Genomic DNA, 23,848 nt, shown 5'->3' on the forward strand with positions numbered 1-23,848 from the left:
TGAACTACAAAAACATAAACTACATTCACATTATTTATTGCAGTGGAAAAACGGATGCGTTTACTTTAACCTGATGATATATATGATGTGTATTCTGTGTACACTCCTGTTCAAAAGTTTGGGGTGTGTAAGATTTTTTTATGAAAAATCCTTATGCTCAACAATGCTCAAAAATACAGTAAAAACTGTAATTGTGTGAAATATGATTACAATTTAAAGTAACTGTTTTCTATGGAAGCTTTTTTTCTGCTAAATTTTTTCTCACAGTTCTGACGTTTTTTTCCCTCAGAATTGCGTGATATAAACCCGCAATTTTGAGTTATAAAGTCAGAATTGCGAGATACAAACTCGCAATTCTGAGAAAAAAGTCAGTCTTTTTCCCCGTCAGAATTGGACTTTATAACTTCTTGCATTTATAATTCTGAAAAAATGTGTCATAATTGTGAGATAAAAACTTGCAACTGGGAGAAAAAAAGTCATAATTGCGAGTTTATATCTCACAATTCTGACTTTATAACTCGCAATGCAAGTTTAGGCCTAAATCTCGCAATTCTGAGAAAAAAAGTCACAATTATCTTTTAAAGGGGTCATCAAATGCAAAATTCACTTTTATATGGTCTTTGCAGTGTGTGGACACAACCACCACAATGAAAAAAATCCATTCACTCCTTTTTTTTTTATCCTCAAAAAGCCTAAATAATCTCAATAATCAAGCCATTTGGATTTTCTGAGCAATATGATGTCATATTGCTCATGCTCCGCCCACGACCACTGACGGACTGTCCCGTATTAGCATATTTCCGTTCTCAGCCATTTGTATACTGTCCACCAAGGCAGCACTTTATGTGTCTTGTGTGTCAAAGCTGTATTTTCAGCATCATTACTCCAGTCACATGATCCTTGAGAAATCATTCTAATATGCTGATTTGCTGCTCAAGAAACATTTATGATTATTATCAATGTTGAGTTCATATGCCTCATATTTTAGTGAAAACACTTTTTTCAGGATTCTTTTATGAATAAACAGGTTGAACAGCCTTTATTTGAAATTAATATCGTTTGTAACATTATACATTTTTTACTGTCCCCTTTTAATCAATTTAATGCATCCTTACTAAATAAAATTATTTATTTATTTATTTTTAAATCGCACTGACCCCAAACTTTTGAATGGTTGGGTACTTCAACTACTATTGTATTGTATCCTTTTTACATCCATTTTTAGTCTATAAATGAAATTACATTTTAGACAAGCCAAAAATATGAAAGATGTTCTAAGCCAATGAGCTTTAAGCTGTGATGTTAGTAATTCATTTCTCATCACGCCTTCAGTTTGCTGTGAAAATCAACTGCAGCATCTGGCTCTGAAAACTGCAGCTGTCTTGTAATCACATGTGCATTGTGGAACACGTTAGCATGATGTCACATCAAGTTGGGCAGCATTGCAAATTTTATCTTAAATTAGATTACGTGAATTGATAGGCTATCTTGCAATGGCAGCATGACCTAATTAATATTCATGAGTTGTGACATCACAATGTCATGAGGCACCCCATACTTCACTGCTATATGTTTTAATGTGACTGGTTTGAGAATATATCTAGGTTAAGGTTATGTCAAAATTACATTTCAGTTGCTGCCCATTTCACTGTTACATAAATGGCTTATGAGTCTATCATTTTCCACACAGATTTCTATTTGGGGAATAAACTAATATACAAGATGATGACAAATAAATCTTGTACCTTAAAAAAAAAAAAATACTACTTGGACAACAGAAAGAGAAGGTTTTAGATGCATAAGATGAGGGATTTCATAAAATGTGTGTGAAACAATATGTGAAAGTCTTCAGTAAGGGATTTAATGTTGAAATGAAACTAGAACGGTTTCCTGCCCTCCTCAGAAGTGTGAAAATGGGATTACAGAGCAGCAATATGAGCCATTCAGAATGGTGAATGCACTTTTTCTCAGCTCTCTTAAACACAGACTCAGGCAGACATGAAATGAAAAACAGCATATCTGACAAATTATTGCAAGCGCATTTATGTGTTTGAACACGCTGTGTAGAACTTCACTCTTGAGGGGATGAAACTGTGTAACACTGAAGGCCTCTGTTGTCCCAGATAAACCAATTAACCCTTTTCCTTTTGTGCGGGTTCAGTGTTTTAATCCAAACACATGAAAAACCATCAACATGCTCATATTGAGATATGGTTGATCCTGTTGAAAAGACTCGATTTATGTTAATGCGATGTTGAGTATAATTTTTTTGATGAAAGCTGGTTGACTAATGGAGGTCAAATCATTGGAAGGAGTGTCTGGTCAGATCAGTTATAAAAGCATTAGTTAGTTGGCACCGAATGGCACAGTGTCAGATCAACTACCTTCCTGTTTGTGCTGAAGGTGAACACCAGGTCTTCATGATCTAGCAGCTTGCAGGAGTATGCAATGTTGATAGCCGTCTCAGGTTTGTCCCCTGTCAGCACCCACACCTGCATCCCAGCCCGTCTCAGGGCCTGGATGGTTTCTGGGACACTTTCTTGGAGACGGTCCTCAATGCCGGTGGCCCCTGTGGGCATAAGAGTTAAACGAATTAAAGGGTTAGTTCACACAAAAATGAAAATTCTGTCATCATTTACTCACCCTCATGTCGTTCCAAACCTGTATGAATTTCATTCATCTTCGGAACACAAATCATAGACAGGGTCAATTTTCACAAAATCAGAACCCCCGAAGGCATTTTGTGATTATTTATATTGTACAACATTTCTAGGGGTATTAAGGGGTGCTGAATCCAAATCTGCTGTATATGAAGCTAAAAAATGTCCCAAAATGCCTCAAAATTGAGAAATTCAAAATGGCCGCCACCACCAGGCTTAAATCTATTTTTCAGTATATCTTTTTGAGTAAACAAGGTTCAAACATGAAATAAATGTGCTTTTGTAAGTTTTCCTACTTGGGCAATTCAATGCCATATTCAGATTTGAGATGTAATGTGAAGAAACTGCTTAGATATTGCAAAAATAGTTGTTTTTTAACTATGAACTATTATTAACTAGCCTAATTAATAATTAAGTTATTATTATTAATATTATCAGGCTACTTTTACTTAGTTTGTATTTTGTTTTTGAGGTCAAATGTGTCAAATGTGCTGTAATGCACTCCCCCACCTTTGCCCTCCCCAATATCACCCCACCCCTCCCCGAGCTTAGCCTTTCTCACACTTCTCAGAACGGCTGATCGGAAACATAAGACAGCTAACAGGTAAAGTCATTTCCAGTGTATATTTTCATAATGTGACATGTTTTCATAAACATCCCAAGGGGATCAATAACGTTTCTATCTATATATCTATCTATGTAGTTTAAATAATTGCAGTATATATATTAGCATTTTTGATCACTAAAAGAAGCCTATTAGTGCGATTAGCTAGATGACATCAAAGTCAGTAAACTTAACACACTTGCTTTTACACTGACTGATTGGAGGAAAAACTTTAAATTTATTTCATTTAAATGTGCTCTAAGTGATGTTTGGGTGACGTCACTTCTTGTTGACGCTTAAAGTATAGGCCTTATTCGCAAACACCGGAAGTAGCTAACCGCGGCCATATTGTTGACATGACATCTGTCCTGCCCATAGCCGCACGCAGATTTGAGTTGAGGGGAGCAGTAGCCTAATGGCTTCATCTCTTCGGTATCAAGAGAAGATAAGCTTGATTGGTGTGGACCCATATCAAATAGACCCAATAGTCTTAAGTAAAGAAAGATCCGTCCTTATTGCCAGCCGTAACTTATGCTGCCAACTCTCACGCATTCACCGTGAGACACACGCAATTGACACTTTTCACACGCTCTCACGCCCCACATAGATTTTCTCACGCACAGAAAAATCGTGAAACAAAGAGGACACGGAGACCGACAGACTAGACAGGGCAGGTTACTTATGATAATAAAAAAAATCTCAGCTCTCAGATTCTGTCACTTTTATTACGAAATTCAAACAATAAACACAGTTTTGGCGCTTGTAAATGTGACGCGACAGATCCCTAGCGGCCCGTGAACCGATCATCTCTAGCTAGTAAATAAACACGAATGAACACTGAAAGATTCAGTACAACTTACCGAAATGTATATTCCTCATTCATAATATCGACCAATCAATCAAACAAAGGGGTCAATAAAACAGTTGGAGAACAATTATGTCACATAACATTTACCTCAGGAAAGCCATTTGATGACCATAATATAGGCTATAGCACGTTAGTTGGCTAGAAAAAAAGAGCTATAGAGAGTATTTAGCTAAGTATGTGTACTATATTACATATTTATTATATTTTTACTTGTATCATTAAATAAAGTTGTTATTATAATTAAAAAAAAAACGCATTATATCTCTCTCTGTATGTTTACAGCATTAGGTGAGTTGTTTTTTTCTTGAGAAAAATTAACGCCTATCTTATGTAGCCTACCTAATATTTATCCAAATGAGTCAATATTAAATCAAATCACAATAATTGAATTGAATTGAAATAATAAAAAAAGCGTAACGTTAGCTTACCAGAAATTGTACCATGTAAACATTGCAACATGTTGTCACTAAACCTAAAAAAATTCAGTTTAGTTACTAAAATGTTTTGACAATCACAATACACTTATTGTCATGCAATATTTTTTTTTTACATCCCCCCAATCCCCCCTAACATGTGGTAAAATGATGGGAACAGACTTTGCTGTGGGGAGTTAGCTGAAAGTTTAGCCTATATTTATCCTAGCTAGCCACAAGTCTCTCCTGCGCTGGCTCAACTCCTCTGTTTCCTTCCCTTCACGTTTTCTGACAGTCAGTATCGCATAAAAACTAACTCCGGCGTTCTTATTGCTGTTGTTAGAACAGCCGTGTATTACATAACACACCATCGTGCTGTTTAAAAAAAAAAAATACAGCGATAATGCCATGGATAATACCGACGCTGTCTCGCTTGTCAATTGACAGACTGACAGTTGCCGTGGTTTCTATGTCAACAACATGGCCGCCGCGAACATTGATGACGTAGATCGAATAAGAACTATTGTCAAACAAAACGGAGACTAGCTAGACCCTCCCTCCTCCTCATCCGCACACTAACTCCCCAAACCCCACCCCAAATCCTTCTTGTCGGTTATTGGCTGGAACAGTTTGTTATTTTTCATGGTGCGGGTGAGCCCAGTTTGTTTTTGTTGCCGTTTGTGGAGAAATTTAATTTCTTGTATGAGATGTAGTTTATTTTTCTGATCTTGTTGGCAAAAGATACACTGCTTCCAATCCATTGGAGGTATTTTGCTCCTTAGAGTAACATTTTGCAGAGTTGGGGTGGATGCAGATGAACTTCGTTTGGTATCTATTGGTAACTTGGGCCACGGAGGTATTGTAGGTGGGCCGTGGGAAGCCTTTCAATAGAAAAAAAATTTATAAATCATGAAGGATTACTAAAAGGGATTGAATGGTTCAAGTAGAACAATACCCAACGAGATTTACATTTAAATAAATTAAAGGTGCTCTAAGCGATGTCACGCGTTTTTTAGGCACATACAGCAAACATCTCCTCACTATCCGTAGCTACCTGTCCCCTGAACACACTGTAAAAAAACGTGGTCTCTGCAGACACCACAGGCTCCACAAACAGCAACAAAAACAAACTGGGCTCACCCGCACCACGAAACACAACAAACTGTTCCAGCCAATCACCGACAAGAAGGATTTGGGGTGGGGTTTGGGGAGTTAGTGTGCGGATGAGGAGGAGGGAGGGTCTAGCTAGCCTCCGTTTTGTTTGACAATACTTTAAGCGTCAACAAGAAGTGACGTCACCCAAACATCACTTAGAGCACCTTTAAATGAAATAAATTTAAAGTTTTTCCTCCAATCAGTCAGTGTAAAAGCAAGTGTGTTAAGTTTACTGACTTTGATGTCATCTAGCTAATCGCACTAATAGGCTTCTTTTAGTGATCAAAAATGCTAATATATATACTGCAATTATTTAAACTACATAGATAGATATATAGATAGAAACGTTATTGATCCCCTTGGGATGTTTATGAAAACATGTCACATTATGAAAATATACACTGGAAATGACTTTACCTGTTAGCTGTCTTATGTTTCCGATCAGCCGTTCTGAGAAGTGTGAGAAAGGCTAAGCTCGGGGAGGGGTGGGGTGATATTGGGGAGGGCAAAGGTGGGGGAGTGCATTACAGCACATTTGACACATTTGACCTCAAAACAAAATACAAACTAAGTAAAAGTAGCCTGATAATATTAATAATAATAACTTAATTATTAATTAGTTAATAATAGTTCATAGTTAAAAACAACTATTTTTGCAATATCTAAGCAGTTTCTTCACATTACATCTCAAATCTGAATATGGCATTGAATTGCCCATGTAGGAAAACTTACAAAAGCACATTTATTTAATGTTTGAACCTTGTTTAGTCAAAAAGATATACTGAAAAATAGATTTAAGCCTGGTGGTGGCGGCCATTTTGAATTTCTCGATTTTGAGGCATTTTGGGACATTTTTGAGCTTCATATACAGCAGATTTGGATTCAGCACCCCTTAATACCCCTAGAAATGTTGTACAATATAAATAATCACAAAATGCCTCCAGCACTTTAAATAAGCACATTTTCAGAAATTCTGCCTAGTCTATCAAGATGAAATTCTTTTTTATGAAATCTGAGAGCTTTCTGTCCCTCCATTGACAGGTACGCAACCACCACTTTAATGCTTCAAAAAGTTAATTAAGAGATTGTAAAACTAATCCATACGAATCGAGCGGTTTAGTCCAAAAGAGACATAATCTCTTTATATGATGAACAGATTTAATTTAGGCTTTTCACATATAATTCACATAAACATTGATCAGCGAACATAAACAGAAGCTCAAACAAACCTGCTTGACGTGCGAGAACAGAAACTCAAACGTGCTCCATAACACACGAGAATAAATCCTATTGGTTCTTGCTGAAGCTCAAACGTGCTGCGTAACACAAGAATGAACCTTATTGGTTCTTGCTGAAGCTCAAATGTGCTGCGTAACACGAGAGTGAACCTCATTGGCTCTTGCTGAAGCTCAAACGTGCTGCGTAAGTCAAGTCAAGTTTATTTGTATAGCGCTTTTCACAATACAGATTGTATCAAAGCAGCTTCACAGTATTCAATTTAAATAATACAACAAAGTTTGTTTCAAGAGGAATTTATTGATTGATAAAATTAAATTAAATATCCCCAAAATATCCCCAACTGAGCAAGCCAAAGGCAACAATGGCAAGGAACCGAAAAACTCCATCAAGTGACCTAATGGTGTCCTAAAACTCCATCAGGTGACCTAATGGAGAAAAAAAAACCTTGGGAGAACCCAGGCTCAGTCGGGGGCCAGTTCTCCTCTGGCATTTATGAGCTAGAGGCCGGATTGTAGTTTGAACGGTGGGATTATATGAATGCCTGGCTGAAGAGATGCGACTTTAATCTAGTTTTAAACTGGGAGAGCGAGTCTGAGCAACGAACAGTATCAGGAAGACTATTCCAGAGTTTTGGAGCCAAATGTGAAAATGCTCTCCCTCCTTTGGTGGTTCTGGATATCCTAGGTATGACCAAAAGCCTTGAATTTAGTGATCTTAAAGAGCGCGATGGATTATAGGGCGATAGAAGATCCGTTAAATAGACTGGAGCTAAGCCGTTTAGGGCTTTATAAGTCAGTAGCAATACCTTGTAATTAATACGGAACTTTATAGGTAACCAATGCAGTGATGATAAAATCGGTGTTATATGATCATATTTTCTTGATCTCGTAAGAACTCTAGCGGCGGTAACACAAGAATGAACCTCATTGGCTCTTGCTGAAGCTCAAACGTGCTGCGTAACACGAGAATGAACCTCATTGGCTCTTGCTGAAGCTCAGACGTGCTGCGTAACACGAGAATGAACCTCATTGGCTCTTGCTGAAGCTCAAACGTGCTGCGTAACACGAGAATGAACCTCATTGGCTCTTGCTGAAGCTCAAACATGCTGCGTAACACGAGAATTAACCTCATTGGTTCTTGCTGAAGCTCAAACGTGCTGCGTAACACGAGAATGAACCTCATTGGCTCTTGCTGAAGCTCAAACGTGCTGCGTAACACGAGAATTAACCTCATTGGTTCTTGCTGAAGCTCAAACGTGCTGCGTAACACGAGAGTGAACCTCATTGGTTCTTGCTGAAGCTCAAACGTGCTGCGTAACACGAGAATGAACCTCATTGGCTCTTGCTGAAGCTCAAACGTGCTGCGTAACACGAGAATTAACCTCATTGGCTCTTGCTGAAGCTCAAACGTGCTGCGTAACACGAGAATTAACCTCATTGGCTCTTGCTGAAGCTCAAACGTGCTGCGTAACACGAGAGTGAACCTCATTGGTTCTTGCTGAAGCTCAAACATGCTGCGTAACACGAGAATGAACCTCATTGGCTCTTGCTGAAGCTCAAACGTGCTGCGTAACACGAGAATTAACCTCATTGGCTCTTGCTGAAGCTCAAACGTGCTGCGTAACAATGAAATGGAGCTCATTGGTTCTCGCATATCAAGCAAACATGATTGAGCTTCCGTTTACCACAACTGATGTGTGAGTTGATCAATGTTTATATGTGAATAAAAGCCAAATTTCAATCTGTTCATCAGATAAAGAGACAGCGTCTCTTTCGAAAATTATGACTAAAACGATTCAAATGAATTTGTTTTACGATCTCTTGAACTTTTTGAAGTGGTAGTTGCGTAACTGCCAATGGATAGACAGAAATCACTCCGATTTTATCAAAAAGATCTATATTTGTGTTTCGAAGATGAACGAAAGTCTTACAGGTTAGAAACAACATGAGGGTAAGTAATTAATGACAGAATTTTCATTTTTGGGTGAACTATCCCTTACAAAATATATTTCATGTCACAAAACTGTCAATGATTTAACGTGTTTTCAAAGACACTGTGACATTGAATGTTATTTGGAAGTTTAGGATGACACTCATTAGTAGTACTTGACTGTACCCAGCAGAGTGAAGTTGTTCTCTATGTAGGTTGCAGTGTCCATAAGACGCTCTTCTTTCTCATCAATGGCTGACAATGCCTCCTGTCTGATAGCAAACCAGGCCTTGAACTCCTTTTCACTGATAACCTTCAGAGAAAAACACAGAGCTTTTCATGAGCAAGACTGTTAAACTGTTTTCAGATAGATTTAGCCTTACTACATTCTGCAAAACTTCTACCTTTTTGGCAAAGCACAGCGTTCGTAATCCATCCCTGGCGTACATGTCAAGGTCTTTTTGAGTTTTTACAGCAATTTGCTTCGCCACATTATCCACTTGTGACATGTCTGTGGAAAACAAACGACACAATTCAAATCTGCCACATTGACTACATTTCAATTACAACATATTTCAATGCTGGTTTTCAATGATTTTCATGAATAAAAATTTAGCCACTTCACTATCATAATATCATATGAGACTTGGAATATAGTGCACAAGCCATATGGAACATTATTATCATGTGGTTTTTGGAGATTGTTATTCATCAGCATCTTTTCATTTTTTTCTCTATTTGTGTTCCATGAATAAAAAAATTTAAAAAACATTTTCTATAATTAAGCTATTTCCTTTATTCAACATAAAAAGACAAAAGTTGAAAGAAAAAAATCTAATGATGCTGAAAATTCAGCTTTGTCTCAGGAATAAATTAAATTTGAAAAGAAAAGAGCTATTTTAAATTGTAATAATAATTCACAATATTACACAGTATTTCACAATAAATGTAGCCTTACTGACCCCAAACTTTTAAATTATGTATGTTGGTTAATTTTTTGATCAGGAATGGCCTAACCTAAATGATTCTGACTCAGTCTTTCATGCTCACCTGAGAAAACGTTCCCCAGTCTCTCCATGATGGCTGAATCAGCTCCTTTAGTATACATGATGATTTCATTGGTGTGTGGGTGTCGTACTATTATGGACATCCTCCTCCGGGTCGAGTCGAAGGTCAGGACGTCCAACACCTCAAACTTCAGCAGCGTATCATCAGGCAGCTTGACGGTCACGTAATAAGGAGTGCGTTCCACCATGGTGAACCCATAAGCCTTTGCTGCATGTATCAGAGCGGCCTCATCTGGGCTGTGGGACTCATAACACACCTCCTCTGTTCCAGACAGACTGCGTTTAACCTCACTTTCACTTGAGATGACCTTCTGCCCTGTGGTTGAGTCTGAGACATCAGAGCTGTGAAACATGTCAGGCTCGTCTTCATCTTTGGCGAAAGGATCTGCGAGTGTGTCCTCGCCTCTCTTGAAAAACTTCATGGAGCTGAAAACGTTCCTCAGAGAACCCTTTCTGAACCACTGTCCCATAATATGAAATGAACCACCGGAGTATGCAGAGTTACTGCGCCCTTTGACCTGGAAAAGTACATACATTTATTTGCTTGATATATGCTGTATACTAGAATACTGCTGACTGCATTATTACAGCATTATAACTGCCTTATTGCTGCATTATAAAACATTTTTTAAAGAGCATGTAAGACCTTGCCAAGTTGCATGTCAATTTAGTGAGTAGAGTTATCACATCTGAACTAAATACGGCTATTTTTATTTCAAGTGTGCTTAATCTTTTTCAAAGTCTGTTCAAATGATGAATCAAGGAAGAAGTTAAAAAACGCCTCGGTTACGACTGTAACCTCGGTTCCCTGAAGAGGGAACGAGCGTTGCGTCGAAAGCTGACGCTATGGGAACGCTTTGCGTGATGACGTCTTGAAGCACATGTAAAATCAGTCCAATGGTGTGGCGGAACGTCAGAGGCGGGTGACGTCACGTACCAGGAAGCTATAAAAGCCAGCCCGAAACAGAAAACGAAAGCTTCGTAAAGTCTGAAGTCGCGCTGACAGGCATGAAGGAGATATGGCAAGGCGACGCAACGCTCGTTCCCTCTTCAGGGAACCGAGGTTACAGTCGTAACCGAGGCGTTCCCTTTCAAGGGAACTCCCGTTGCGTCGAAAGCTGACGCTATGGGAACGTCTATACCAACGCCTCCATAGCTGCAAATGTCTGTCCTGTGTGTAATCATGTGAGCAGCACTAAGAAGACAAAACATGAGACCCTAGAGTAGAGTCTAAATCCAGAGAGTAGAACCTGACGAAGGTGTGCGGTGAGGACCAGCCTGCCGCATCACAGACGTCCTGTAACGATACTCCTGATATAAGGGCCTTAGAGGCCGCCATACTCCTAGTAGAGAGCGACCGGACAGCCAAAGGAGAAGGCTGTCCAGCCGCCTCATAAGCCAGTGAGATAGTCTCAACCACCCACTTGCTCATCCTTTGCTTAGACACTGGACCTCCCTTGTTAGGGGAGCAAAAGTCACTTTTACGCCACAGGGCAGCTCTGTGGACATACGCGTCTAACGCCCGAACAGGGCAAAGCAAATTATTCGCCTCCTGGTCCGATTTCGAAAGGGAGGAGGACCTCCAAGTGCCACGAAGGAAACGAGATACCAAGGGGTCTTTCCCCACAGACATTCCACCCAAAGGACTGTGGTAAGCACCTATGGCCGCCACATAGACCTTTAAAGTGGACGGGGTCAGACCTGCAGTGAACCGTTCCTGCAGGAACTCCAGCACTGTACCAATTGGGCAGTGGACTGGGTCCAACCGACGGTCACTACACCAAGAAGTGAATACTCTCCACTTCAGGGCATAAAGTTTCCTCGTGGAGGGAGCTCTGGACTGTAGAATGGTCTCAACAACCTCGGTTGAGAGACCTGACTCTATGAGCTGGGCCCCCTCAGAGGCCAAGCCCACAGGTTCCACAGTTCTGGCCGAGGGTGAAATATCGAGCCCTCTGCCTGGGACAGAAGGTCCCTCCTGACGGGTAACTCCAGAGGATGCCCGTCGAGGAGGGACACAAGATCGGGAAACCATACTCTGCCCGGCCAGCGCGGGGCTATAAAAAGCAGGCAAACCCGGTCCCTGCGAACTCTTTCCAGAACTCCCGGGAGCAGAGCAACTGGGGGAAAGGCGTACAGACGTAGCCTCGGCCACGTCTGTACCATAGCATCCAGTCCCAGAGGAGCTGGATGCGTGAAGGAGAACCAAAGTGGACAGTGAGACGTCTCTCGAGACGCAAACAGATCCACTAATAATTTCCATATCAGCTCCACCACCTCAGGGGTGGAGCCACCATTCCCCGGGCCTCGGCCCCTGTCTCGACAGAGTGTCTGCTCCTATATTCTGGACCCCGGGGATGTAGGCTGCCTTGAGTGACAGCAACTTCCCCTGGGACCACAAGAGGATATGGCATGCCAGCGCAAACCCCCTTGATATAGGCGACTACCGACGTGTTGTCCGTATGTACTACACATGGTGTCCCCTGAGACCTGTGATAAAGCTCCTCAGAGCCCGGAAGACAGCTAACATCTCTAGGCTATAGAATGCCAGGAACGATGATGGTCTTCCCACAGACCTTGAGATGAGCGACCCTCAGGATCGCTCCCCAACCCGTGAGGGAAGCATCCGTCGTTAGCAGTTTGCGACGACAAGGAGCTCCCAGCACTGGGCCCTGGGACAGGAACCAAGGTTTCTTCCACATAACCAAGGCACGTAGGCATAACCGCGTGACCTTGATTGTGCGAAATGGGTTGCCCCTCGGGGGGAAAACCCTCTGGTCCTGAGCCACCACTGCAGGGGCCTCATGTGCAGCAGTCCAAAAGGTATCCCGTTGGAAGCTGCTGCCATGAGACCCAACAGTCTCTGGAACTGTTTGACAGTGAGTAGCTGGCCTAGCTTTACACTTCTCACAGCTGCCAGGATGGAATCGAAGCGTGGCGATGACAGGCGCGCCTGCATCGACACTGAATCCCAAACCACGCCTAAAAAAGTGGTCCTCTAAAATGGAGAAAGCACACTCTTCTTGGCGTTCAGCCGTAACCCCAACTCTTTCATATGGGCGAGAACAACATCTCGATGTTGAACCGCCATCTAATGCGACTGAGCTAAAATCAACCAATCGTCGATGTAGTTCGTGATGCGAATACCCCGGAGGCGCAGAGGCGCCAGAGCTGCATCCACGCATTTGGTGAAAGTGCGGGGTGATAAAGCCAGGCCGAATGGAAGAACTCGATATTGGTATGCTTTGCCCCCGAAAGCAAACCTCAGGAACTTCCAATGACACGGACGGATGGAAATATGCGTCCTTGAGGTCTATCGTGACAAACCAGTCCTCGGACCTGATCTGTGGCACGATTTGTCTCAAGGTTAACATTTTGAACTTGAGCTGCATGTACTCGTACAGAACTCGAAGATCTAAAATGGGACGCAATCCCCCGTCCTTTTTTGGAACTATGAAGTACCGGTTGTAAAACCCGGTTTCCCTGTTGGAGGGGGGTACATATTCTATGGCCCCTTTCTCTAACAGAGTGTTTACTTCCTGTTCCATAACCAGAACCTGCTCGGGGCCCACCACTGTGGGCAGGACCCCCATAAACCGCGGTGGGCGTTAATAGAATTGTATCTAATACCCTTTTTCCACGGTCTGCAGGACCCAACGAGAAACATTTGACAGTAGCTTCCACGCTGTCAAAGATTCTACTAGAGGTACCAGTCTCTCGAGACTGGTTTCTGGATTTTGTTGCTGTTGAGTAGTCGGTTCGTCGCCCTGTAACGGCGCACCGGCAGGGAACGACCAAACAGACTGCTCCAGCACCCTCCTCAGAGGGGGCGGGCATCCCGAGGCCACTACGTTTCCGGGTGGACCTTGAGATATGTGCTCGCCGGAGACCGCTGCGCCCTGTAACACCGGAGGCGGCAGGGTTGGCAGAACGGTCCCCTGAGGGCACCGAAGAGAGACGGCACCGTATTTTTCTCCTGCTGTTGAGTAGTCGGTTCGTCGCCCTGTAACGGCGCACCGGCAGGGAACGACCAAACAGACTGCTCTAGCACCCTCCTCAGAGGGGGCGGGCATCCCGAGGCCACTACGTTTCCGGGTGGACCTTGAGATATGTGCTCGCCGGAGACCGCTGCGCCCTGTAACACCAGAGGTGGCAGGGTTGGCAGAACGGTCCCCTGAGGGCACCGAAGAGAGACGGGCACCGTGAAAAGAGGTGTTAACCGCTCTGCTTCGGGGGGACTACCCTCATTTGTCCCGAGCCCTCAGACATCAGGACTTTTTCCCAGCAGCCTTCTTGGCGGTAATAACGGTCCGCAGATCCGTTTTACCCCTCGAAGACTGCTGGGTTTGAGAGCGCCCTCCGTGTCCCCGAGATTTTTGTGGGGGAGCACGAGAGGACACACTCTGTTTTTGAGTGGCACGATGTTCAGCGCTCTTTTTAGAGGAGTGAGGCTGCTCCCGCTCAGCAGCCTCAATGAAAGAACGGCGGGGGAGAAGTTTTTGTAATGCAGCTGCCTGTTTAGCAGCTTCCTGAGATTTAGCTACCGCACTGTTTACTGCATCACCAAATAAACCAACAGTGGAAACCGGAGCATCTAAGAGAACGTGCTTTTCTTTCTCTTTTATATCGCTCAAATTGAGCCACAGATGCCTCTCAGTGGCCACCAGGGCTGCCATAGACCGCCCGATTGATTTAGCGGTCTCCTTGGTGGCCCTGAGAGACAGATCTGTGGCTCTGCGTAGTTCAGCCACTGTGTCAGGACCAATTCCCCCGCCCTCCTCTAAATCCCCCAATAATTCTGCCTGATAGGCTTGCATAATAGACATCGTATGCAGACACGCTGCAGCTTGACCAGCGGCTGCATACGATTTATGAACCAGAGATGATGTGAATTTTACTGGCTTAGAGGGAAGTGAAGGAGCTTTCAGGGAAGATGCCGTTGCTGGAGAGAGATAGCTCGCAAGCGTCTCCTCCACCTTCGGCATCTCCCCATAACCATATTCTTTATATTTGTGAATGGAAGAATAGTGGGATGTTTGTGGTGCATACACTCTGTATGAAACCGGTTTTCCCCACGATTTCGACACCTCGGTGTGGAGATCGGGGAAAAACGGAAGGCTTCCTCGCTGAGGCTGTGTACGAGATGGCAGGAAGCGTTCGTCGAGCTTACTTTTCGAACGAACGTCCTGCCTATCCTCTGGCCACTCAATAGATAATCTGTGAACTGCTCTCGTGACAACATCGAGCAATTCCTCAAAAGCGTGAGACTGAGGTGGCGAATCCTCAGACTCAGCTTCAATACTAACAACATCCAACTCCTCAGAGCTGGACAATTGCAGTATTGGTGCCTCCATCGGGGGGGAAGAAACCGCAGCGCGTGCTTCCACACCCTGATGAGAGGCACTGGATCTATCAGAAGGATGTTGAGATAAGGCAGAGCCCGTCTCAACATCCACTGATAAATCCATTTGTGAACCCCAGGTCTGAGATCGACGCCGTGCCTCGGCAGCGGCGGGACCCAAGCCCTGGGGAACGTGATCGGGATTGAACCGAGCCAAGCGGGATCGGAGCGTACGCAATGGAAGCGCCTCGCAATGCACACAGTCACCACCCTCGAGTGCTGACTGGGCATGCTCCTCACCCAAACAAACAACACAAAGAGTGTGAGTATCACCTCCCGTTAAATAACGCGGGCAGGGATGGACACACACTCTAAACTGCTGCTTGCTCGCCATACTGAATATATATATATATAATATAGACAGACAACACCAAATAACAAGGACAGATTCAACACAGAGCGCAACTGAAGACTCAGAAAGCTTTCGTTTTCTGTTTCGGGCCGGCTTTTATAGCTTCCTGGTACGTGACGTCACCCGCCTCTGACGTTCCGCCACACCATTGGACTGATTTTACATGTGCTTCAAGACGTCATCACGCAAAGCGTTCCCATAGCGTCAGCTTTCGACGCAACGGGAGTTCCCTTGAAAGGGAACTATGGCTAATGTTATTTCACAAGTGCATTGCATTGTGGTATACAGTATCCATGCAGTGCATTGGGATATATTGTACACTACACATTTAGACAAATGCAGTAGTTATTTCTCATTCTGTGCTAAGTATACATGTTACAGAAATAGCAATGCATAGTATGATAGCATGCTTTTTGAACACAGCCTTATTCTTTCTTAACAATGCATGTGCAAATTGGATGTGCAGTGAAATATTAGATCAGCGTTCAAAAGTTTGTGATCAGTAAGATTTTTTTTTAAAGAAATTACTACTTTTATTGACCATGGATGAATTAAATTGACCGAAAGTGACATTAAATACATTTATAATGTTACAAAATATTTCTATTTCAAATAAATGCTGTTCTTTTGACCTTTTGACCCTGAAAAAATGTATCAAGGTTTCAACAAAAATATTAAGCAGTTTTCAACATTAAAATCAGCATATTAGAATGATTTCTGAAGGATCATAACACTTAATCTTAAGTAATGATACTGAAAATTCAGCTTTGCATCACAGGAATGAATTACATTTAATATATTAACATAGAAAAGTTATTTTAAATTGAAATAAAATTTCACAATATTATTTTCGATCAAATAAATGCAAAAATTGTACTAACCCCAAATGGTAGTGTACATATTGATTATTTGTAAAATTACAAATCGATTTTCTGCAAATACAGCTGTAGAAGAAGTATTTATTTGCACTATATAAGTCACAGTTATTTTAAATCAATTTCAAAAACCCATTTCTGAAATTAATCAGTTAAATCAGATTTTCTGTATAACTGTGTTCTGCTAATTATGATAAAACTGAAATACATTGCAAATATTGAAACGCTCTAATAATCTAGTTCTTCAGGTACTGTGGGTCTGCATACACTGTGACTGCCTCTTAAGTTGTGATGGACCCAGGGTGATACAATCATGCTCCATTGGTAATCAACTTAATTAACGTTGACCCAATGTCTTTGAACGTCTCAGTGCTACAGGTCTGAGGCCAAATATAATTTCTTCCCTGGACAAAGTGCTTTGCTCGGGGTCCTCAAGTGCAATTTGGGAAATTAGCACTGACCAGCAGTGAAGGATACTCAGCTACACTAAACTTCTCTCTCAGACTCAACTCATTACAGACGTGTGGGGTGGACTTGGGGGACGCCGTCCGTCCAACTGATGAAAAATCTAATTGCCTCCACCAAGTGAGCCATTGGTGCTTGCTTGAGAATTAAAATGTAGTAATTATAAAACATACCACTGGGCTGCGAAGCACTAGCCAAAGAAGTATTAGTCATGCAGGGGCAGTAATAAAATATCTCTGGGCAACGAGTCTGCGGCCACAGGTACTAATTTACATAATTTACATGGTGGGCTATTATTGTTATTGCTTTGACATGAGGGCAGTTTTTGTGTTGTGAGTCAGAGCCCCCAACCCTCTCGGCTCCAGCAAGGTCAGTGCCGTCGCACGCTCTCACCCTCTCTCTCTGGGCCGTCACTGTGGAAACCACAACTGTGTTGCAGATGGCCAAAGCCAGAAAAAAGTCCAGGTAGGGCCCGCTCAGGATGCTCGTCATCTGACGGTCCACCTCCAGCATCAGCTTCCTGTCTGGAACCACCACTGTTTCCTGTTTGAGGAAATATGAATGGTTAGGCGCGATTACATCATTCACAGCAAGACCATGTGGTATGTTTCCATAGGTGGAAAATGACATGATCATACAACAACAAAAGACGCAACGTCATACGAGGAGGCAGCGGGACGCGAGACAATCTGTACAGTATCAGTAGCCCATGTTTAATGCACCCCAGCAGCCCCATATGTCAACAGATCGAAACATAGCGGATCAGAGCCAGCATTGCTGTGCTCATAACTGACACCAAACTGCTCGGCCATCTGCGGGGCAGACCGTGAGCGTGCAGGGGGATGGAAGGAAGATGGGTCAGGGACGAGACGTCAGACATCACACACTTCAGCTCTATTCAAAAGATTTAACCATGGGGAATTTATGGTGTCATTTCCATTAATTGATCATTTCATTGACTGGGTATCTGAGAAGACAGCCACACTGCAGCTAAATTTGGTTTGTCAGTTTACCTTTTAGTGCTTAATCCTGTACTGTATTCACAGAGATCAGTAGTTTACGGGAGTGACAACTGCATTCTACAACAGAATTAACTCCTGAAAAATTCAGGTAGTGACAGCTTGCATTTACAAAAATTGTCTGCGATGCAATGTTGTTTTCGTCAACGATGACGATAACGAAATGATTTCGTTGACGCACCTTTTTTTTATGACGATAACGCGACGATGACTAGCTAAAAATGGCTCTAAGGTGACTAAAACATGACGAGACGTTTTCGAGTTTTCGTTGACGAGACGAGACGGAACGAAAATGATTAAAAGTCTGACGTTCACAATGCATGTCATTTCTGCCTATTTTGCGTGAAATCTGTCTGTTTTGAGCTAAAAAAAAAAAAGTATCAGCAATGCTGCCGCTTCCTATCCTTGTTTTGGGTACGCCCACCACCCGGCTGCCGCCATGCCGCGCATCAGATTCCACACAACAACAACACACCTGCGGCTGCGGCTAGTCACTCGCAGTCGCCACACATCTTCGATATGAGGCGCCGGACTGGACAAAAGCGAAACGAACTGCGCGAGCGAGAGACAGTGCGCGAGAGAGACCGAAAGTGCGCGAGAGAGAGTGTGTCTGCGCACGAGAGACCGAGTGTGTCCGAGCATTAGTTTAGTGGGCTAATTGGTACAAAGTAATATATAATTATTATATAACTTAGATTCTAACATAAATTATTATTTAACTAATTATATAATAAAGCCACAATTGCCAAAGTAAGAATGTTTTTATTCCTGGCTTTTTTTTTTGTAAAACAGTGATTCCACTGAACCACTTTATCTGTGTGTAATGTTGTAGTAGCTCAAAGTTTTTTGCTGTTTAAACTGTAAACTATTCCTTTATTACTGTGATTACTGGTGAAAATAGCCAATGTGCTGAAATTTTAGAAGAGCATCAATTCATGGAAAAATATAACTTGAAATATGGGGATAAAAGGTTTCTGCCCAATGCGACAATGAAGTAGCCTACAGCTTGGCAGCACTGCATCTCCATCAATGAGAAAGTCTAGTTTATTATGCAAAGGTTTTAAGGTTAACTGTTGTTTTATGAATTGCAACACTTGCTACAACCTGTCAAACCTAAGCCCATTTCCAATACTTTTTAACCTAAATTAATTTGTTAAAGACTACTTTTTTTTATTTTTTTACTAAAATTGACTAAAACTTGACTAAAACCTTTTTGCGTTTTCGTCGACTAAAACTTGACTAAAACCTTTTTATGTTTTCGTCGACTAAAACTTGACTAAAACTATAAAGTTTATAAGTGACTAAAATGTGACTAAAACTAAAAAGCATTTTCGTCCAAAAGACTAAGACTAAAACTAAAAGGGCTGCCAAAAACAACACTTGTTACAGAACCAAACTGAAGGACTAGTTGTTAATGACTTATTTAAATGCGTCTTTTTTTGTATGCACAAGAAAAACTAGACTAGAGCCTCATTTGTGTTGCCAGATTTTGCTAGCAAAAAGAACAGGTCCATTATAAGCCTTAACAAATCCAAATGCTTTATATTAAAAAATATCCACCTGCCTACTTTAATAGGTGCTCACTACAATGTCAAATGACGTCCCGCTCCCCCTCTCTAGACATAATGGGTGGAGCTTAACCTACTTAAAGGAACACTCCACCGTTTTTTGAAATAGGGCTTATTCACCTTCTTTCCTACATTTAGATAGGTGGGCAAATGTATTTTTGTCTCAGTGCATGCATTGTTTTAGTTTGACGGGGTTGGCGCTAGCTTAGCTTAGCATAATGAATGGAATCCTTTGTTGCCAGCTAGCATGTCCTGAGTAAAAGTGATAAAAAAAAAAACCCCACCTAATTACTTCTTGTGGCCTGCGTATTCACAACAAGTACAAATAGCGATGCAGATTAACACTAGGCGATTTCCTATGCAGATTTTGACTTGGGACTATATTAGGGGGAAGCACAGGCGAAGCACTGCTACTTGGCCGCAGAGATATCACGCCCAAGTAGCAGTGCTTCGCCTGTGCTTCCCCCTAATATAGTCCTTAATATATAAGTCAATATCTGCCTAGGAAATCGCCTAGTGTTAATCTGCATCGCTATTTGTGCTTGTTGTGAATACGCAGGCCACAAGAAGTAATTAGGTAGGGTTTTTTTTTTTTATAGCACTTTTATTCAGGACATGCTAGCTGGCAACAAAGGATTCCATTCATTATGCTAAGCTAAGCTCACGCCGACCCTGTCAAACTAAAACAATGCATGCACTGAGACAAAAATGCATTTGCCCACCTATCTAAATGTGGGAAAGAAGGTGAATAAGCCCTATTTCAAAAAACGGTGGAGTGTTCCTTTAAGGTGCATTCCATTCGACCGTAAATGCTCTGCGAAGTGGATTTCACAGGGGTTTCCGTCACCTTAACTAAGATTGCAATGCCATAGAGAATTAGGGAACATTGAAACATCACGTCACAGGAAGTGGAGAGGGAAATTTACACACCAGTAATTGCACATCATTCCAGCACTTGAAGTTAGACTAAAATAAGTTTTGTTTAGGGATAGGATTATGGGTAGGGTTAGGGTGTGGACCAAAATGGACCTCTTGTTTCTAAGGGCACGTTTACACATCACCGTTTTCAACTAAAAACAGAAAACTTTTTATGCATTTTGGCCGTTCATTTACACAACAACATTTTGGGGGCTTGAAAACGCGAACTTTAAAAAACGGGATTCAAAGTGCAAGTTTTTGAAAACGATACCGTTATCGTCTCCAAAACAACAAAACACGAATTTGTGAAAACCGTGACGTCATGTGTATGCGTATTACGTGTTCAGTCTATAGGCACGTTTGTTTCTTTACAAAGTGACATTGCCAACTAGTGGCCTGGCATGAATAATACAGCATTTTTTGTCATTTTTGCGGATCTGTGTGAACGGGGATAAAATGGACAACGTTGTCATTCTGTACACGCAAAACACGAAGAAAAAACATTTACGTTTTTAGTACATCGTTGTCGTGCAAATGTACCCTAAATTGCTGTTACATCGAAATATCCAGCCAATTTTAGGAGAGCATGAAAAAGACAAATCATCCTGAATTCCCAATCTTCACCCTGAAACACAGATATCAGCATCTTCTGATCTATGATCTCACCAGAGGAGTGCTGAAGGCCATGTCACTTTGGGCTCCCGCTGCCACTCTTGATCTGCGCCGATTGGCAGCTGTGACTTGAGTGTTGGCGTGATTTTTGTCTCCTGTGTGGCTGTCCTGTAATTCTTCCAGAGGGAAGAGAGGAGGAAGCTTTGTCTGTTGGTAGAGAGTGTCTTCCTCCTCTTCATTTGCTCCACTGACAACCGCCAAGCGAGCAGCTGAGGAATGCCAAAAATAAAACCTGCCCCTATTATTCCTTAAGTTAACAATAAACAGCAAAACAGAATGAAACATATAACTAAAACACAAAATAGTCATAAATAACAACAAAATGGTCATGAACAAAATCAAAATAGAAAAGATAAATATTGTAGAACAATAAAAACATATAAAAAAGAAAAGAAGAATGAAGCTGTAAACGCACCGTTCTCATTGTGACAGAATTCAGTCCCCAAGATGGTGCAGCGTCTGAATACCATCTTGTTTTCTGTAAGCGTCCCTGTCTTATCTGAGAAGACATATTGGATCTGTCCCAAGTCTTCTGTGATGTTCAGAGCACGACACTGGACCCGACGGTCCAGTTCCTCATCGTAAAGCTCCACGTCCTGAGTGATGAAGAAGATCTGCCCCATCTTCACCAGCTCAATGGACACATACAATGACACAGGAATCATCACCTAGAGAGAAAGTCCTGGAATAATTAGTGTTAAGAGCCAGACAAACACCTGCAATGTCAATGAACAGGGTACAATATAAAGCGTAATAAAAAATGTATTAGCAGAAAGAATTGTCAAGATATTTATATTTATTTTATATGAGATTGGCAATATTGTTAACAAAATGAGGGATGTCTAAATAGAGTTTAAAATCATAATCAATGAAGGTTCCAAAAGGGAGTTTTCGCAGTGATGCATAGAAGAGCCATTTTGGGTTCCCTAAAGAACCTTTCAGTGCACCGTTCTTAAAATAACCATTTACTTCTTAGTGTGAAGAACATATAATAATCTAAAGAACCTTTTTTCAACTATAAAGAACCTTTTGTGCAATGGAAAGATTCAATTGATTTTAAAGGTCTTCATGGAACCATCAATGCCAATAATGAACATTTTATGGTACATTTATGTAAGTGTACCCTATTGGTAGAAACTGGCCATTACTTTCACTTAATGTCTTTAACATATGCCGTGTGTGTCAGATTGTGTACCTGTAGTAAGATGATCATTGTGAAGAACATGTAAAATCCCGCTAGTACTGAAGGAGTATAATTGCCATTCCTGTCAGGGACGATGTATGAGGGCATGGTGGTAAAAGTTTCCAACCAGATAGAATGGCCTGAGAGACATTTACATTAATTAATGACATTGCTTTTGACAGTACTGTATTTCAATAAAGCACATATTCCAATAAAGCATCACTGAACTTGAACCACAGAGAAAGAGAGCGAGAATAATCATTGCTTTCATAAGAGACCAGTGTATGAGTGAGCTATTCTGGGTATCTGTAGTGTCCTTCTTTGACTCATGCCTAACAGAAGGAAAAGAGAGCATGAGGGTTGTGTGAGGTTGTAAAAACACTTTATTCTTTATCTCTGTAGACTGTTGTGAGATCAGAAGAACAGACACAGACCGAACACAGCCTCGTTTTTTTGGAGTTCAGAATCAAAGTGTCATTTTGGAGCTTGTATGTTGAAGTAATGTGCGTGTAGTGCGTTTTGAATTATCGAGGGGGATGTTCCCCGTACTGTACCCAGGGCTCCGATGAGACACATGAAAAATAGAAGAAGCACACAGAAGAGAACATCCGTATTCATCTTCCTCTCAATCTTGCTGCGTTTGTACCTGGGCCCGCTGTTGTTTAACATGGATTTGGTCTCATGGCCTGTAATGAATAACTCACGATGTAAAAACAACAACATTTGTAAAATAGTAGCACTCATTTACAAGCCATACCGTGTGTATAATTTATCAAGAGAGAAATAGTGGGCTACAGAAAATGCCATTTTCAAGACACAAGTACACTGCGAGTGTGCGACGCGACAGAACAAACTATAATACCCCCATTATAATCAACTAAGCTGTTACGCACGTTTGCACTATAGACGGCTTCATTGATTATAATGGGAGAATGTTCTAGTTTTTTGCGTCACTGCCAGTGTAAATGGGATGTTAAAGACTTAAGAGAAAAAAAAGAGTCTGGATGTATAGCATGGGCTTATTGCACTATTAGATGTTAGAGTCACAGTATATTAGGCTTTATCATTATGAATGATGATGAACGGAAATGTACAATGTGATTTATAAAAACAAAACAGCTTACAGATGATATATGGGGAAACTTAAGAAAAGAATGTGAAAGTGATTAAAGTTTGGGATTGGTGATATTTTTCAATGTTTTTTTATATGTGTCTCTTATGCTCACCAAAGCTGCATTTATTTGAAGAATTTTTTATTTTATTTTATATTATTATAATTTAAAAGAACTGTTTTGTATTCCAATATATTTTAAAATGTAATGTATTCTGCAAAGCTGAATTTACAGCATCATTACTCCAGTCTTCAGTGTCACATGATCCTTCAGAAATCCTTCTAATATGATGATTTGATGCTCAAGAAACATTTCTGAATATTATTAATGTTGAAAACAGTTGTGCTT

The 23,848-nt window shown here is 41.5% G+C and overlaps 1 protein-coding gene across 1 annotated transcript in view; it reads right to left on the reverse strand.

The window, feature by feature from the left end:
• Window positions 1–930: 930 nt before the first annotated feature.
• atp10b (ATPase phospholipid transporting 10B) overlaps window positions 931–23,848 on the reverse strand; it is a 42,670-nt gene continuing 19,752 nt past the window's right edge. Inside the window, exons 5-13 of the mRNA XM_082177717.1 lie at window positions 22,943–23,074; window positions 22,401–22,528; window positions 21,621–21,873; window positions 21,200–21,414; window positions 17,422–17,571; window positions 9,919–10,453; window positions 9,273–9,379; window positions 9,055–9,181; window positions 931–2,569 (exon numbers count right to left, since the gene is read on the reverse strand). Coding sequence (XP_082033843.1) covers window positions 2,343–2,569; window positions 9,055–9,181; window positions 9,273–9,379; window positions 9,919–10,453; window positions 17,422–17,571; window positions 21,200–21,414; window positions 21,621–21,873; window positions 22,401–22,528; window positions 22,943–23,074 — 1,874 coding nt within the window. The 3' untranslated portion in view covers window positions 931–2,342. The remainder of the gene's footprint in view (window positions 2,570–9,054; window positions 9,182–9,272; window positions 9,380–9,918; window positions 10,454–17,421; window positions 17,572–21,199; window positions 21,415–21,620; window positions 21,874–22,400; window positions 22,529–22,942; window positions 23,075–23,848) is intronic.

This window comes from Leuciscus leuciscus, assembly GCF_965113295.1.
Source record: "Leuciscus leuciscus genome assembly, chromosome: 8".
Classification (NCBI taxonomy): domain Eukaryota; kingdom Metazoa; phylum Chordata; class Actinopteri; order Cypriniformes; family Leuciscidae; genus Leuciscus; species Leuciscus leuciscus.